Raw genomic sequence first — 19,361 nt, 5'->3', positions numbered from 1 at the left:
GCCCTTAATTATTATAACTACATATAATTTACCCCTGCCGTTGTAATGTAATTACTAGGATTAAAGAGAATAATTAATAATTGGGAACCAATTGATGAACCGGTCTGAAGATGATAATAATAATAATAATAATAAGTGTCAACCCTTTGAATGGTACAAACACAATGTTATGTGGAATTACTTTAATTATATTTATTTATAGTAAAATGTTAGATTAAATGACTTCTTTTGCATGATTCTCATCGCTCGTATTTTTGAATTCGACAAATGAGATAAATCGTAAATATGAGACTTTATTTCATTACACATGCATGGTGAAAATCGAACTCACGATTTATCGATACGAATCTAATGTATTACTTGTCCGACTACTCGACTTATAACTTATATCTTATATCTTAAGTTACTTAAAAGATTACTTCATGAATATTTAATTTGATTTGTACATTTAAATTCCACGTTTAATTAATTGTGACCCCTTTTCCCATCTCCAGTTCAAAACATTGACAATTTTAATCAAGCCCGTGTTGACTTGACTCAGGATAAGGAGTGGAGTTGAAGCATTAAAATATTGAATATTGAATTGAAGCTGAAGACATCTGCTCTCTTCAGACACAAAGGAAATGGAAATGGTCACGGCTGGAGTAGGAGGAGGTGGGAAGGTGATGCAAATAGACCAACCTCCAACCGAACGCCACCTACCCACCAACCTCCCAACTCCATCATTCAATAATTCACATACATACATGCATGCATGTATATACATACATTTCGTGCTCATCCGATGATTAAGAGTTGTATATGCGCAAACTTTTTGGATTTTGTTAATTAATAAAAAAATATTATTGATACGTTATAACTTATACCTTAAGTTATATAATGTAGTTAAAACATTTAAAATACCATTTATCTAAGATGGTGAGGCGGTGAGATACATGACTAAAATATCCATCAATCAAGGCAATGAGGCAGCGCGAGACGGTGAGATGCAAAGAGTATTTTTGTCATTTGTGATGTATTACGTGGTCCAATAAGTACCAATAGTATGATCCTTATTACTATACTAAACAAGACAAAATAAAGAGTTATTTAGCCAAATTAAAAAGTTTGAAGTGCATGACTTTATTCTTACACTGAATTAGAGTTTATTAAAATGAGTAAGATAAGGTTAGAATATTTTTTAAATTAAAATATAGAATGATTAAGATAAAGTTCTAAAATATTTCAAGATTTTTATCAAATTATTTGTTAAATTTTTTAGAATGTACTAAGGAGATATACATTATTTTTTTTTATATATAAGGCCCAAGATATGTTTATTTGAAGAAGAGAGATAAATATATCTAAAAAATGTTAGATAAAAAATTACGTGACTTATTTTTTAAGAGTAGTCAGATAAATTTAATAAATAAATTAAAAATTAGAAAAGTTTGGAATATTTTTTATATCTTATTTTTTTATTTATATTTTGATTAATAAATACGGAGTGAGTGAGAAATTTATTATATTTGTTTGAAAAAATAAAATAAAATATTGACCCGACCAAATTTTGTGTGTCTGGGGAGCGACTGGAGAAAGATCTATGAAGGGGGAAAGGAAGCGTTTGTTTGTGGAGTAAATTCCGCCCACAAAAGAAATGAATGGTTACGTTACTTGGGAATATAATGTATGTAATGTATGGATGGATACACGTGAAGACACGCATTTTGGACTCCACCAAACACAAACAAGAATTGTGGAGGACTCTCCGTCACGCTTTGGCACCTTCTCTTCTTCATTGTCCGGCTCACCCACCACCACCACCAAAATCTTTCCGTGTTTGGGAAGTCAAGTTGATTGAACACCGGAAGGCTGTGGACTGGGTCTCTGATTTCCGTTATCAGAACCCAGAAATTCTCTGCTTTTCAGTTTTGCAGGTTTGTGCACTGTAACCTCCCGCTTTCTCTATTGCATTTGGGTACTTTCTGTTTGGTTCCCGAGAAAACCTGAAGTTCCGACACATTTAGGCCGCAATCTGATGGGAAGTTTAGTGTCATGTTGTACTTTTCTATTTGGTGTTATTTCTTCTTCGACGAGGGGCAAACTATTGAAATTTCTGGATATTCGAAGATGTAAGGAGAATTGGGTTCATTTTTCTTGGTTTTCTTGGCAACCAAACAGGTACTCGTGCCCATGTTGTTGGGAAGTCCTGATAAATTGGTTCACCTATGCTAATTGTCTTTCCTGTTTTTCGTATTTTTTTTCTTTTGGTTATTGGGTTCTTGTGCAGGTTCATTTTCGCAGAATCCTTGGTAATTTCATAAAATGGACTTCAATGTTAGTTCATTTGTGATAGTATATTAATTACGTGGTACAACATAGGCTAGTTTGTTGAGTCATGTGGTGTAGTTCAGAGGCTGATTTCTTATGAATGTCGAATTTTTTTGTAACAAATGATATTCTGTCATGTCATTTGCATAAAATTTAGATTCCATTATGAGAAGTGGAAACACTCACAGTTCTTTAATTTTGTCCAGGAGCAACTTTATTGGGTTCACTCTTATCAATTTTGTTGCTTTCTGATAACTGCATATCTTTGTAATGCTTCGTTTGGATTGCCAAATTTTGTGGTTGATAGTAACAGGAGCGCAATAGTTATGAATTTGCATAATTAGTATGGGAGCAAGGTGAAGAGAGCACAGGTTGGTCATATAGAAAAATGCTTTGTGCCTTATGATGCAATGAAGTTGTGATCTTCCGTGTCCTATTGGCAACATGTGGACCATTGGGACCTCAAAAGTTCGTGGAATAAACTTTCTCGAGCTGATTCAGCACATTGAATTGGAGTTTGGAAACAACAAAATCTTAAGACTTGTATTCTTATTTTATGGATAGACTGCATGCTACATGTCTATCCGGGTATTGATTATTACTGATCATTGTTAGACTTAATTGTAGAGGAACTATTTTCCTGAAAACCCTTACCTAAACATGCATGAGATGAAAACTGTTGCTCGACCATTCGTGAGAGAGCCTTTATCTAAAAATCACAGATACAAGCATGAGAGAGAATTATGATATACATAGATATAAAAACGTAGTAATCTCAAAATGGGTTAGGACACAACAAACTAGTGTTTTAATAGATAAATATTTAAGTTATGTAGACATGAAAATGATTACTATTTCCTTATTTTTTGCATTGTGGAGCACTGCTGGCAATAGACAAGAAGAAATTTTTGGATCATAAATTTTTTGAAATTAAAGTGTTGATTAGAGTAAGGATTAATATATATGAATCTATATTACTTACTTTTACAGTTGATTTTCATTCAATAATCAACTTCTCTTGTAATGATTTTATGCTACCTAATACTGTCAGCATCAACCAATTTCATTCTTGGAACCAATCATGGAAGAATTTGTCTTATTCTTTCAAGCTTGTAATAATGGTCTAATAATTTAAGGGATGGACATGCATCTATTTATTGTAGGGATGAGTGTTCCAAATATATTTATTGAGAAGGAATTAAAAAGTAAAAGGACATGTTTGAATGAGTGTCCAATATGCATGAAGAAGTGTTTGTCCAGTGTTAGTGCCCGATATGATTTATCACCTTCTTAGAAGTTGGTGATCTTCTCAAGTTTTATCATAGGGGACTCACTGATACTTATGTCTAGCAGGACCCTTTTATCCAAGGTTGGTTTGTTGTTTCTGTTCCCTGTTTTAACCCTTTGTTTTTCCCCTACAGTCAAATTTTTGAATGTTTGTGTGTACAATGGCACACTTTTGACTTTGACCTTGTTTTTCTCCCTTGTATCAAATGAAACAAGAGGCTTTGTGGAGAACCAGGGAAATTTACTAACGCTCTTTTTTCAAATATAGAGCCTGCCTACAAGTGCATTAAGTTACTTTTGATTCTAACACTTCCCTTACATTTTTTTCTGGTATAGCGTCTGGTTATGAGTTCATTACTATACTTTTGATTCTAACTCTTCCCTATCAGATTTTCAGATATAGCTCCTACCAGTATATTTAAGCACTTTTGATGCTACAGATTTTGCTTCTTCTTTTTCTTCTTGTTTATCATAAGAAACAAGAGGCTTTATGAAAAACCAAGGACTCCTAATGAAGAAATTTTCCGATATACTATATGGCTATGCATATAAGTGGTTTCTATGTTGCCAAAGTTTTCTTTGTATGTTCAAATGGTTTTGTCATAAAGATCCTACTGGTCCGGTTATTCATTTTGGACTTCGAATATATCACTTGTAATTGACTATTACATTTGAAGACTTTCATGCTAGGTTGTTAGAAGTAGCAGTTCCTTCTTTTTTTATCTCTTCCTGTAAGTTTTTATACAGCTGGTAAAACATGTGAAGTTTCTTCTTATGCATTTGACTTGGCATTGTGATTATGTTTATACATGTTAGATGTTTCTTCTGGTTAAGTGGGTTAAATGTAATGAGCTCCCTGCAAAAGCCAATATGAAAACCTTGAACTTTTACTCTACATGTCTGAAGTCAATATTTTGAGCTCTGTAAACATCATGTCTTTCTCATAAACATATATGGCATTTGGTTCTTTTCCTGTTTTTGTTTATCATCAGCTGTTTGAATTCTATAAAAATAATTTGAATGGCCTTTGGAATGAGTAAATTCATCATGCTCTGCTGTTGATCGAATGCTTGCAACAAAAGGCCACTGAAGTGTTCATGATGGTTCACTTACTTCTATCATGTATGTGTTCCAGTTTCTCTTGCCACATCCACTTCCACAATGTCGAGCTTGGAGCAGCCACTAGCTCTGGACAATTTGCCAAGCCTGAGCTCTATCGATCGATTTACTAGGTTTTCAACCAGTGCTTGCAGGACAAATGGAGAGGACATGGGGATGGGAAGTTGCTGGATTGAAGGGAGAAACTGCAGCACATCCAACAGCTGTGAGTAAGTGTTTTTCTGAAGGTTGACTTTTTGGCTGCAGACAGGTCTTTTAATTTCCATGTTATAAAATATATATATACATATAGTCTCTATTCTTCTATTTTCTCTTTCTTCTTTCCTTTCTTTACTTTACATATTGGTCCTTTATTATCTTGCATTATCTATGTTTTCTGTTGTTGGTCAAGCAAACAGCATCTACAAATTTGGTATGCAGGATCCATTGTCAATAATTTTGAATTATTGAATTTCTAAGATAAAGAATTTTTAATTGCTATCACATGAGCATGGCATGTAGCGGCAACATTTTTAGCTACAATGTTATTTGGTTTAGATTTTTTCCACTATTGTGAAATACACTCAATGAATGATATTCATATGCAGTGAAGATTTTGATGAGTGCACAGGAGAATCATTCAGATGGGGAAGGCAAAAGACTAAAGAAATTAACAATAGGAGGACTTCAAGCTTAAGCAGGAATCATGTAGTATATGCAAGTCCATCTGATTCACAGTATCTGCCTGAACATACATACACCTCCTACTGCAATGGCAAAGGAATAAAGTCCATGACAAATAAGGTAGCTCTTATAGAAATAAAAGCTTTTTTATCTCACTATAGCTTCAAACTCCAAGATGGTTCCTAATTTTCCTGTTTTTAACAAATTAGACTCTGGGCATGCTCTCATTTTGCTAAAAGTTGACCAAGAGATTTTCAACTGTAACGGTTCTTATCGAAATTCTGTTAGGATTAGAAATGTTCTAAAAATTTGTTATTGATATCCTTTTCTGATATCAAGATTGCTCTCTCTAACCATTTATTTGAAATTTGAATTCAGCAGTTCTTGAAATATATGCCAAAGTATGTGAAAATAGTGGAAGTAGGTCCAAGAGATGGACTACAAAATGAGAAGAACATTGTACCTACCTCTGTGAAGGTAGAACTGATTCATAGGCTAATATCTTGTGGTTTGTCAGTTGTTGAGGCCACAAGTTTTGTCTCGCCGAAATGGGTGCCTCAGGTAACAGTAACTTCATCAACATTGCTTGCTGGTTGATGATATTCTATTTTCATTTTGACAACTTTGCTGAAAGTTGCATGCTTTCAGTGGTTCCCTTACTGTTGTTTTCCTTTCTGTTTGTTTCCCTTTATATTAGCTGGCAGATGCAAAGGATTTAATGAAAGCAGTTAGAAACATTGAGGGTGTAAGATTGCCTGTCTTGACACCTAATTTGAAAGTGGGTAGCTTTTTTTGGGAAGCATGATTTCAAATAGTGCCATAATTATGCGAAGGGATTTTCTTATTTGTTATGTAAAATCATTGTCAGGGTTTTGAAGCAGCTGTTGCAGCAGGAGCAAGGGATGTAGCCATCTTTGCATCAGCTTCTGAGTCTTTTTCAAAGTCAAACATCAACTGTAGCATTGAAGAGAGTCTTACTCGATATCGCATTGTTGCTGAGGCTGCTAAAAACCTCTCAATTCCTGTTCGTGGGTATGTATTCTTGTACTTGAAGCTCTTGTTTTATTCCCCCCCCCCCCCCCCCTCGCTCTCTCTCTCTCTACACACACACACACACATATATATATATTCAGGTATACATATTCCTGGAGAATACAATATTGTTTACTTTGAAACTGAACTGTTAAGTCAAATCATTTCTGTTTCACTGTTAGTCTTGATAAGTGTTACTTAAAGCACTGCTGCGAGAAAACTACACCAGTTGGATCTGCATTGCATAGTTGCTAGTGCCTTTCAGCTCAACTATACTTGAATCTATCTTGAACTTGAATTGCATACTTTCTTCTGGCATAAGTTATATATACTCTGTGATACATTGATTTGGCATGAGCAATTGGGTGTGGTTGTGTAAAATCATAAGTCTTTAAATATATATCAGGAGGAGAGATCTTTAATTACTGATATTGGGAGGGAAAGGCTGCTACAAGTGTTCACTGATATCAGCCCTTTGATTTCTTTGCTGCTCTTTTAAGCCCCTTTATATTATGTTGGTGAAGTGTTGGTGTGACCCTTGTTTAAGGCATACCTTAGTTTCCTATCTTATTGATACTTTGAAAAAACTTTCGTTTATTTGTAATGAAGGCTAAGTTGGGTAGGCTAAAAGGGACAACGTGAAGGAGTTCAGAAGCCAGCAACTTACGGAATAGGGCTAAACAGAGGTCTGCCAATGGCCCGTGGCCTCTTTCTTACTTTATTTATTGTGGACTACATTGTGTAATATCCTATTACCAGATAATTTTATCATTCAGCAATGTGCTTGGACTTAATGGAATCTAGGGGAAAAAGGGACATTCCCTTCAGCCACTGGTGCAAGAGACTAGAATTTCAGTTCTATTGATTATAGGCCTTTTTCTTCTACAAAAAAATCATTAGATGTTAGACATGTAAGTCTATAATTTTTTAATATTTATGGGTTTGGTGATAAGATACCTGTCTGTATCCTCACCCGTGTCATTCTGGTTGACAAACACACAGGAGTACATGATGAGAGCATGAAATAATGTATAAGTCTGCATTTCAATCATCATTGGGGAACTTAAGAACCCCTTTTTATTTCTGTTAGGTCCTCAGCTTTCAGTTTCATATATTCTATGTTCTAAAGTTTGACCCACGCCTCTTTAAATGATACTCACCACATTACAAGCCAATAATATTAGTAGCCTTGTGCAGTATGGTTCACTCATAGTTCCCACAGTTTCCTTATTATTTTTGTGATCTATTCTTGAAATTACAATCAATGAGAGATGTATAGAGTATTTCTTGAACATATTGAATGAATGTAGAGAAACAAGTGTTATGTTAGGGCATTTTAGTAACTGAAGAAAGATAAGAATTACATATTCCATAAATGTATATGTCCAAACAAAATAAAGCAAGCATTGAAAACGATGAAGAAAGGTAAAGCAGTTGGACCTGATGACATCCTAATAGAAATATGGGAAATACAAGGGAAAAGAGAGCATTTTTTGGTTAATGAAATTATTTAGGGTAAATTATACTGAGCATCCTGAGGTTTAACCAAAAAGACGCAGGCACCCTTAACAGTTGAAAAATGACAAATGCCTCCCTTGAGGTTCTTAGTAGTGCTTTGTCAGGTTCCTATCCTGACAAGTGAAATTGAGAATGGCAAAAAGAAGGGAGAGGGAGGATTTGAGAGAATTTTAGAGGGAAGGAAGAGTGAAATTTAGGAGGGAGAAGAATTGAGAAGGAAACTAATTTTCTGATTTCATTCAACATAAGGGAAAAGGCATAGATCAACTCTTTTATACTGATCTTTGGCTCAGTTGGCGCCAAAAACGGTTAAGCCTTCTCCCACTTGCCTTACAACTTGCTCGGCACATGCTGGAACATTCCTCCAGCTGTGATTTAACCGAGGCTGTTATTTACATGGGCTCAGCCCAATAGATCTAGGCCTATTGCCGAATACATTGGCCTAATTATCTAACAATCCCTGCCCCTTAAAACATTTCTTGTCCGCAAGAAATATGTAGGAGACTAGCAGCATTTGGAAATTGTTGGAGCAGTTCTGGAAGATACTCCCAAGTTTTGTTGTCCTCATGTAGAGATGACCACTTGACTAGGACTTGAATAAGGGGGGCTCCATGTCGGTGGATCACCCTTCGGTCTAAGATGGCGGCAGGCACCGGATCCTGCCTATCAGTTGTGGGCATGGTGGGCAGCGAGCTGCTATGTGGGTGTTGACCAATGGCTTTCTTGAGGAGAGAGACGTGGAACACCGAGTGGATGTGTGTGGCCTCCGGAAGCAGTAACTTGTAGGCTACGGCGCCAATCCTTTCTATAATAGGAAAAGGCCCATAGTATTTTGGGTTGAGCTTGGAAATTGGCTGCTGAGACAAGGCCCTGAGATGTTGTGGCCTGAGCTTTAGGTAAACCTCTTCTCCCACTGCAAATTCTCATTCGCTACGATGTCGATCAGCCATTTGCTTCATTTGATTTTGGGCTTTAGCTAATTCTGTCTTTACCATCTTCATAATTTCCTGTCGGTGTTGCAAGTAATTATCAATGGTTGCCACTGTAGTGTGGTTGGCTAAGGCCGGTAGTAGTCTTGGTTTGGAGTCATGCGAATGGAACTGTGGAACTTTGAGTTGTACCACCATTGGGCAACGGCTAACCACTTATGCCACCCCTTAGATTGTAGGAAACTGAAATATCTCAAATATAGCTCCAGCGATTGGTTTACTCGTTCGGTCTGGCCATCCATTTTTGGGTGATAGGCAGTTGACATTAAGAGTTTAGTGCCTAGCAGCTTCATTAGCTCTTTCCAAAATAGACTAGTGAAGATGCGGTCTCTGTCAGACACAATAGACTGTGGTATACCATGCAGCTTCACTATATTATCCATGAATGTTCTAGCAACGTCTTGAGCTGTGTATGGGTGGGATAAATCAAGAAAGTGGCTGAATTTAGAGAACCTATCCACCACCACTATGATGCAGTCTTTCCCTTTTGAGCGAGGAAGCCCTTCTATAAAGTCCATAGTGATATTAGTCCAGGCTTGGTCCGGTAATAGTAGGGGTTGTAGAAGGCCGGGATGCGCTATTGTCTCATGCTTACACCTTCTGCACACATCACACTGCATCACATAGTTCCAGACATATTTTTTTAGCTGAGGCCAAAAGAATACTTGATGGACTCTTCGGTATGTATTCTGGATACCCGAATGGCCACCGAGAGGGGACTCATGGAGTGCTTGTAGGATGTTTCTCTTCAATACTTCATTGTTTCCTATCACCAGGCGTCCTTTATAGCACAGTATCCCATTGTTTAGTGAGTATCCAGGTCTGCTGTGCGCGGCCACACTTAATTGCTCCAGTAAGCCTTTTGTCCAATCATCTTGAGGGTAACTGACAGTCACTTCTTGTAACCAATCGGGAACAATTGCGGAGATAGCTTCACATGTTCCTTCTTCTTGGCAGCGAGACAAGGCGTCTGCTACAACATTCTCCTTCCCTTTTCTAAATTGGATTACATAATCCAATCCCATAAGCTTGGCCATGCCTTTCTTTTGTAATTGAGTGTGTAGCCGTTGTTGTAGCAAAAATTTAAGACTTTCATGGTCCGTTTTTATCACAAATTTGTTTCCTTCCAAGTAATGCCGCCACTTTTCCACTGCCATGAGGACTGCCATTAACTCCTTCTCGTATATGCTAAGTCCTTGATGCCGGGGAGCCAGGGAGTGGCTTAGGAAAGCCAATGGTCTGCCCTCCTGGGACAGGATGACCCCTATTCCATGGTTGCTAGCATCGGTTTCGAACACAAAGGGCTTGCAAAAGTTTGGTAGGCCAAGCACTGGGACTTCACTCAATGCCTTTTTAGTAGCCTTGTGCAGTATGGTTCACTCATAGTTCCCACAGTTTCCTTATTATTTTTGTGATCTATTCTTGAGGTTACGATCAATGAGAGATGTATAGAGTATTTCTTGAACATATTGAATGAATGTAGAGAAACAAGTGTTATGTTAGGGCATTTTAGTAACACCGAAGAAAGATAAGAATTACATATTCCATAAATGTAAATGTATATGTCCAAACAAAATAAAGCAAGCATTGAAAACGATGAAGAATGGTAAAGCAGTTGGACCTGATGACATCCTAATAGAAATATGGGAAATACAAGGGAAAAGAGGGCATTTTTTGGATAATGAAATTATTTAGGGTAAATTATACCGAGCGTCCTGAGGTTTAACAAAAAAGACGCAGGCACCCTTAACAGTTGAAAAATGACAAATGCCTCCCTTGAGGTTCTTAGAGTGCTTCACTTTCCCCTCGTTAAAAAATGGTTGTTAATTTTTTCTAAAATGTCAAAAATACCTTTTATCTCTCCTTTCTTTCTCTGTCATATATTATAGAGAAATTAGAGAGAGAGAATTACCTATGAAGGAACCCATCACTTGTTCCTTCTTGGTGAGATAAAGGGAGAGAGTTGAGATAGAAAGATAGAGAATGTAGATTATAGAGCCCTGACATTGATGGGGTTTATGCAGGCCCATAATCGTTGATGGGGTTGCAAAAGCCCCAAGGTGATGGGGCTATTGAGAGAGAGAGAGAGAGAGAGAATAGGTTGTTGAAGCGAGAGAAACAAAGCCCATTGATGATGGGGTTTCTATCAGCACCATTACTGATGCGGTTTCTACAACCCTATCATTATTGATAGGGTTGCAGAAACCCCATTGGCCTAGAGAGAGAGAGATAGAGCTCTTTTTTGTTGTTGAATCTTAAGAGAGATGAGGTTACTGGTGCCATTGTGGTTTGTTGTAGATTGTTTGGTGATGGCTTAGGGCATAATTAGTTTAACAGTAGCTTAGGTTTTTTATAGAATTGAATGGAAGAGATTTTTTATAGAATTGAATGGAAGAGAGGGAGAGGAGTGAGAAAGAGAGAGAGACAATTGACAACAGGCAATAAAGAGACAACCATGGTTGTTCTCTAATAAGGAGCAATACCAGCGAGAGAGATAGGAGGGGGAGAGAGAAATAGTTTAAGTCATAAAGGGTACAATGGTCTATCTATTTTTTGAATAGTAAGAGGGTCTTCATTATTTCCCAAACATCAAGGGTGTTGTTTTTTTTTTTTTTTTTTACCAAAACTCAAGGGTGGTCAGTGTAATTTATCCAATTATTTATTATGATCCTTAAATAAAAAAGGATGGTGGATGAAATTATGAAACTTTGGGAGAGAGAAACTAAGCAAAAGATAAAGAAGAGAAATCGAGTGTCACATTCCTAGGGGCAGAAGAGTAATTGTATTTCTTTTCTTATGCTTGCTGCTTGTATTGCTTGTACTTAGATGATATAGCGGTTGTGCTTCATTGGACTGTGCATTTTGGATAGCTGTATTGCTGGGCTATATATAGGCGACAGCTAAAGGATGGGGATCATCAAGTGAATGAAGTGAATCCTTTCCCTCCACTTTTCTATGATCTCTCTCTCTCTCTCTCACTCTCTCGATTGAACATTCTCCCTCCTTGTTGTTTGCCTCTCTTTCCATCTGAACTCTCCCTCCAAATTCTCTCTAATTCCCAATTTTACCTCCACTTTTTTTGTGACCTCTCTCTCTTTCTCTCTCTCTCGATCGAACATTCTCCCTCTTTCTTGTTGTTTCCCTCCCTTTTTGTCTGAACTCTCCCTTCAAATTCTCTCTAATTCCCAATTCTACCTAAACAACCCCTTGTCAAATTTGAGGATTTGATAATTGGTATTAGAGTAAGGCGATTTCTAGCCTTGTGATCATGACGCTTGGGTGATCAGTGATTGGTGATTCAGGGTAGTAGTTTGCACATCAAAATTCGATCCCTAGCAATTGGGTTGATCCAAGGTTGATTGATAGATTAAGAGGATGGCTAAGGGAACTAGAATGAAGCAATTGGAAACTCGATAGGATGCGATGGAGATTGGGTTTTGCCAAAATCAAGAGTAGTTGGAGGGTCGATTGGAGTCGATGGAGTTAGGCCTTCGCCAAACTCAGGAGGAGGCGAGCCATGGTAGGGCAGAGAATTTGGCCACTCGAGAGGCGATGTTGTTGTTGGAGAAGAGTGTTCGAGCAGAGGTTACCAATGTTTGAGAAGATGTATTGAGCCTCAAGGAGGAATTCCTGGATTTGGCTAGCAATTGAGCACCATCTTGAGTATGTTTTCCTGGCTTCCTAATGCGAGCTTACCAGTGGACTTTCCCCCAAGGTCCACCATGGCTCCGATGTTAACTGAATAAAGGATCCAACAGCGTGCTCCCAATCCTCTAGAAACAGAGGAACAGTTGGAGTTTAGGCTAGAGACGTCCACTAGGGGAGTTTATGCGAACTAGAATCATGCTCCAATGCCGAGGCTGGAGATCCTGGCATTCGAAGGTGACAAACTGCAATGGTGGATTTGACGTTGTGAGCAGTTCTTCCAACATTATCAGGTGGGAGAGAGCCAGGGGGTGAATTTGGCCATCGTTTACCTTAACGATGTGGCAGATGTGTGGTTTCAAGGCTAGAGCAAAAGGATAATAGAATTGAATTGGCATGAATTCGTGGAGGATTTTTGTGCTCGTTTTGGGGAAAGAATCATGACAAACATAGTATGAGGAATTCAACAAACTAAAGCAACAAGGTTCAGTCAAGGACTACCAAACTAGACTTGAGGAGTTGAAATCCTTACTAATTCTTTCTCACCTGGCATTGGATGAATCATACTTTGTGTCTAGTTTCATCAGTGAATTGAATGATGAACTTAGACCAACTGTTAAGATGTTACAACCAGCCACCATCAAACAGGCTGCAGAGAAAGCCTGGCTTTAGGAGTTAGTCGTGGAGGTGATTTTTAAGAAGCATAGGATAATGTCTAAGGGTTATACCAAGGGCAATTTACAAGGCTGTGGGGGAGGAATGTCTAAGTCTAGCAATCTGGTGGTGCAGAAGGGTAACCTACTACCCAAGACTGCACCCAACCTAGCCTCTGTGAAGTCCTTTTTGGTGGAACAGAAACAACAGCTCGGGCACTACTTATGATCTGGGGAGAAGTACACCCCCAAACACCAATGTAGGAGACAATTATTACACATGGAGGGACAAGAAGAAAAGGAAGAAGAAGGAATAGAGGAGGCTGTGGAAATGGAGGTTGTAGGAAATGGAGCTACCAGGGAAGAAGATGGGGAGATATTGTAACACCCCCTCTCCTAGAACTGCTCGAGAAGAGGTGCTACTGGGGACAATAAAATAAAATTAGTTGATAAACTGAAATCTGATACCATAATTGAACATCTCAATCAATTGAAATAAAAACTCTGAGTTAATACAGACTAAAAAGCACAAACTCTGTCTAAGGGAAAATCCCTCAACTGAAATATAAAATAGATCTAATTTGAGAAAACTCTATAGAACTCAACAGACTCCCAGACATCTTTTATCTTGAGCGGCTCCACGTACACACACTATAGACCACTGCTGTTAGGCCCCACTTCTGGTACTTCCCTACTATAACCTGGAGGGGTGAAGAGTACAAGGTGAACTAAAAAGCTCAGCAAGTAATAAGTTGGAAAGAATACTGAAGCTGAATCGAAGAATATCGATACTGATAAATAACTCACTGAACTTGTACTGTATAATCATTGTCTGATTGCATTCATAAAAATGTAATGCACATAAACTGTAAACTAAATACAGGTATGCAACTTTGGCTCATAGGCCCACATAACTGTAATACATACCTGACTGATCTGAATCCTGCAAACATAAAAACTGTAAACACATACTTTGGGCAATATGCCCCTAGCCTCCTGGTTGCCACCAGGCGAGCAACTCATAAATTGAGTTGAAACTGAAACTGATGGGATCCCCGCGGACAAGCCGCCTAGCGCGCATAATGCAATGCAATGCAATGCTCATATAAATGTTGGCACACGATATGTAGTGCTCCATATAAAGTCATGCTAAATGCTCATACCACAATGTATGCACATAATTTCACGAAATAATGCTGAACATGTCAAAATAACTACTAGACACGCAATCGGATCTTCAATTTATTGGAATACAAAGATTCTATGAATTATGAATTAGGGTATGGGCATGTTTAACTTGTCATATTCTGGCTTATGAATTCAATGTTGGAAGGTATTGAATACATTAATTGAATTAAACTTGAATTAGGACTCACTGGAAGCTAAATTGGATTTCTGGAAAAAGTCATCCGGATATCAGGAAGCATATCCGGATATGATGAAAGACATCCAGATATGAAGAAGGCTCATCCGGATACATTGACATTCAAAGCAAAAGTTATTCGAATATGCTGGGATGTATTCGGATACGAACTAGGACATCCGAATATGATTCTGGTCATTCGGATATCTTACTGATGCATTCGGATATAACTGGAGACTATTTGAATGAAAAATTCAACTTTTTGGGGGAGGCATCCGGATATCAGGAGAGACATCCGGATATTATCTTGACCTATCTGGATGTATAAACAAACCATCCGGATATCATACTCGATGAACTTTAGATACATCCGGATATGATACAAGGTATCCGGATATTACTCGCAGAAAGTCTTAGACTCATCCGGATACAACACGAAACATCCGGATATCACTCACAACAACTAGTCACATCCGAATACGACTCAAGGCATCCGGATACTACTCACAATCACTGCTGGACACATTCGAATACGAAAACGAAGCATTTGGATATTACTGGGCTATCCGAATATGAACAAGAGCTATCATGGATATTACTCACAATAAGCATTTTACTCATCCGAATGTGATACAAACCATTTGGATATATAGCTAAAGCCATCCGGATATGCCCAAGGGCCATCCGGATGTCACTCACATAAAAATTTTGACTCATCCGGATAGACTCTATTCCATCCGAATGCTACTCACAAGCTTTGAAAAATTTATCCGGATATGGAAGAACTCATCCGGATATCTGCAACTTTTAAACCCAGAGACGAACGCTCACAGAGACTCTGTTCTTAAACAAATCTTAATAAAACTATACCATTCTGAATTAAAACTTGGGAAAACAAGTCCTAACTGATTTGAAACAATTCTAGAGATGATTCAACGATGATATTAACTTGAATCGCTGTATTAAACATGCATGAACTGCCTAGAAAACTCACTGTAACGTATATAGTTATATATATATACGTATCTGCTGGTTGATATAAACTGAAAATTGAACAATGATACTGGATAATCTGGAAATAACTGAAAAGAACCTGTAATGGAAGGAATTACAGGAAGAATACTTGCCTGATAGAACTCTCTGATCGAACCCTGGAGCGATCCTGAAGACTCTAGCAAGTCTCTGCTATCTCTTGACCTTTCTGTTCTTCACACGGCGTGAAGAAAAGCCAAGCTAATGGGCTCTATATATAGACATAAAGTCCTAGATCTTTTTCCTTTTATAACTTGGAATCCCTTTCCCAATTGAACTTGGAGACTCTCAAAACCTTCTCCTATTAGGACTAGGAGACTCTTAATCCAAATCCATCTCATACATGGATTCTCATTCTCCTTTAAATACATAATCCCATTTAATTAATAATAATACAAAAATTATTATTAAAACTCTCAAATAATAAAACTCCAAAATTACCTTCATGCCTTTGCATTTAATTTCCACAATAAATAACTAGAATTAAATGCTCTTTAAATGCTATTTAAATACTATTCTCTCAATTAAAAATTACTAGATTGCCACATTGGCAAATTCTTTTAACTCCAACATTAAAGAAATAAATACTATTCTTTTCCTTCAAAATCTCTAAATTGCCACATTAAATAATTAATTGGCAAAATCTCTTAATCAAAAACTTCAACAATTAATTAAATAATTCTTGAATAAATACTAGGCCTTTTAACGGGTCATTACAATTTCTCCCCTCCTTAAAAGAATTTGGTCCTCCAAATTCGTACCTGGTTACTCAAACAATGAGGGGTAAAGACGCCTCATCTCTTCTTCTTATTCTCATGTCGCCTCTTCTGACGAGTGTCGTTGCCATTGCACTTCTACAAGAGGAATTGATCAGTTCCTCAAAATCTCTTCTTTTCACTCTAGAATACTAATAGGCATCTTTTCATAAGACACATCTTCTCTAACTTCAAGAGTTTGAAAATCAATCACCTGCTGAGGATCTGACACATACTTCCTTAACATCGAAACATGAAACATGTTATGAACATAGGACAACTGAGGTGGCAAAGTTAACTCATATGCCAAAGTCCCTATCATCTCAACACTTCAAATGACCCGATGTAACCGGGACTAAGCTTCCCTGTTACGCCAAATCTGGGAGCTCCTTTAATAGGCATGACCCTCGACCAAACATGGTCACCTACCTCAAACTTGAGGTCTCGTCGTTGCTTATCTATATAACTCTTCTGTCTGTCTTGGGCTATTTTCATTCTTGCTTTGATCACTCGGATCTTTTCTGTCGTCTGCTTGACAATTTCAGGACCTAATAAAGCCCTATCACCAATCTCTTCCCAACATATCAGCGATCGACACGATCGCCCATACAAAGCCTTATACGGACATTCCAATACTTGAATGAAAACTATTATTGTAGGCAAATTCTACCAAAGGTAGATGCTCATCCCAACTACCTTGGAAATCTGGAACATAAGCTCTCAACATGTTCTCAAGAGTCCTAATAGTCATTTCTGATTGACCATCTACCTGTGGATGAAATGCCGTACTAAACCTCATCTGAGATTCTAATGCATCATGCAAAGCTCCTAAAAAATGAGAAGTAAAATGAGGATCTTGATCTAATACAATGTTGGATGGAACACCATGTCATTTCACAATCTCCTCAATATAAATTCTTGCAAATATATTCAATGGGTAAGTCTTCTTAATAGGCAAAAAATGGCCTAATTTAGTCAAACGATCAACAATCACCCATATAGCCTCATAGCCTCTAGTCATCCTAGGTAACCCATCACAAAATCCATAATAACATTATCCCATTTCCACTCTGGAATAAGCAATGGAAGTAATAAACCTGTGGGTTTCTGATATTCTGCTTTAACTTGTTAGCATACTGAACAATGTGAAACATATCTACCTACATCTTTCTTCATACCACTCCACCAATACTGACGCTTAAGGTCCTAGTGTATTTTCGCAACACCTTGATGAATAGTGTAATGACTTTTGTGTGCTTCATTCAAAATCTCCTGCTTAAGATTTCCATCATCGGGTATACAAATATACCCCCGAAATAAGAGTATACCATCACTCCATAGAGTATATCCCAAAGGGATGTTTGCTAAAATCTGTGCCAACTTCTCATCTTTTAATTGCTAGTCCTTGAGATGATTAAATAACTCAGGTTGCACCCTCATATAAGCGCAACTCATCACTATACTATCTTCTGGGGCTGAAATATATAGAGTACTCAATTTCTCCAATAACTTCCATTCTTGAACTATCATCATAGTCATAGAAGCTCCTCGCCGACTCAAGGCATCGGCTACTACGTTAGCCTTTTCCTGGATGATATAGAATCTCACAGTTGAAGTTTTTAAATAACTCGACCCAACATCTCTACCTCATGTTCAATTCTTTTTTTTGAGACAAAAGATAATGTAAACTCTTATGATCTGTATAAATTTCAACTTTCTCACTATATAAATAGTATCGCTATATCTTCAATGCAAATACTACCCCTGCCAACTCAAAATCATGAGTGAGGTAATTCACCTCGTGTTTCTTCAATTATCTGGAGGCGTAAGCATTAACTCAACCTTATTTCATCAATACGCAACCCAAACCTGAATGGGAAACATTACTGTAAATGGAATATTTCTCTCCACTTCTTGGTATAGCTAAGACTGATGCGGTGGTCAACTCCTGCTTCAATTCTTGGAAAGCACGTTCACACGCAACATTCCATTCAAATTTCTCTCATTTTCTTGTTAGCTTAGTCATCGGAGAAGATAGACGAGCAAATCCTTCACCGAATCGCCTATAATAGCCTGTAAGACCTAGAAAACTACATATCTCTGTTACTGTCGTCGACCTCGACCAATCCATAACTGCTTTAGTCTTGTCTGGATCTACTGAAATACCATCTCCAGACACCACGTGGCCTAGAAACCCAATCTGAGCAAGCCAGAACTCACACTTGCTGAACTTAGCATATAGTTGCTCCTCTTTAAGCCTCTGCAATACTAGAGTAAGATGCTTTGTATGTTCCTCCACACTGGGTGAGTAAACTAAGATATCATCTATGAAGACAATAATGAAACAATCTCGGTAGTCCTGTAGAACTCGATTCATCAAATCCATGAAAACAGCTGGAGCATTCGTTAACCCAAATGGCATCACCACAACTCATAGTGTCCATAGCAAGTCCTGAAGGTGGTCTTATGAATATCATCATCTCTAACTCACACTTACTGGTATCTTGATCTTAAGTCTATCTTTGAGAACACCTTAGTTTTTCACAAGTGATCTAGCAAGTCATCAACTCGAGGTAAGGGGTACTTGTTCTTCACTATCACCTGATTCAGTTGGCTATTATCTAAGCACAACCTCAAAGATCCATCTTTCTTCCTCAAAAACAATACTGGTGCGTCCCACGGGGATGAACTGGGTCGGATAAAACCCTTTTCTGTTAATTCTTCTAACTGGGCCTTCAATTCCTTTAGCTCATTAGGTGCCATTCAATATGAAGCCTTAGAGATAGGCTGCGTATCAGGCAATAACTCAATAGTAAACTCTGCTCCTTTTCGAGGAGGTAATCTTGGTAATTCATCAAGGAAACATCTGAGAAATCTCGTACTACTGGCACCTCAAACAACTTCCTCTTACTTCCTCATATGAGGTAACAAAACTAGGTAAGCTTCACATCTATCACGCATCAGCTTCTCTACTTTCATTACTGAGATCATAGGA

At 37.8% G+C, this 19,361-nt stretch overlaps 1 protein-coding gene across 3 annotated transcripts in view; it reads left to right on the top strand.

Moving 5' to 3' along the window:
* Nucleotides 1–1,680: 1,680 nt before the first annotated feature.
* The window catches only part of LOC127809933 (hydroxymethylglutaryl-CoA lyase, mitochondrial), a 32,505-nt gene continuing 14,824 nt past the window's right edge, over nt 1,681–19,361 (top strand). The window contains exons 1-6 of one of the 3 annotated variants that reach the window (XM_052349116.1): nt 1,681–1,916; nt 4,733–4,925; nt 5,304–5,499; nt 5,758–5,940; nt 6,077–6,157; nt 6,248–6,411. In XM_052349116.1, the coding sequence (XP_052205076.1) occupies nt 4,759–4,925; nt 5,304–5,499; nt 5,758–5,940; nt 6,077–6,157; nt 6,248–6,411 (791 nt within the window). In that variant the 5' untranslated portion in view covers nt 1,681–1,916; nt 4,733–4,758. The other 2 variants (XM_052349131.1, XM_052349124.1) reach the window with 2 other exon arrangements.

This window comes from Diospyros lotus, chromosome 1, assembly GCF_014633365.1.
Source record: "Diospyros lotus cultivar Yz01 chromosome 1, ASM1463336v1, whole genome shotgun sequence".
Taxonomy (NCBI): Eukaryota; Viridiplantae; Streptophyta; class Magnoliopsida; order Ericales; family Ebenaceae; genus Diospyros; species Diospyros lotus.
The sequence above is the reverse complement of the archived record's forward strand: the minus strand, read 5'-3'. Positions and strand labels throughout refer to the sequence as shown.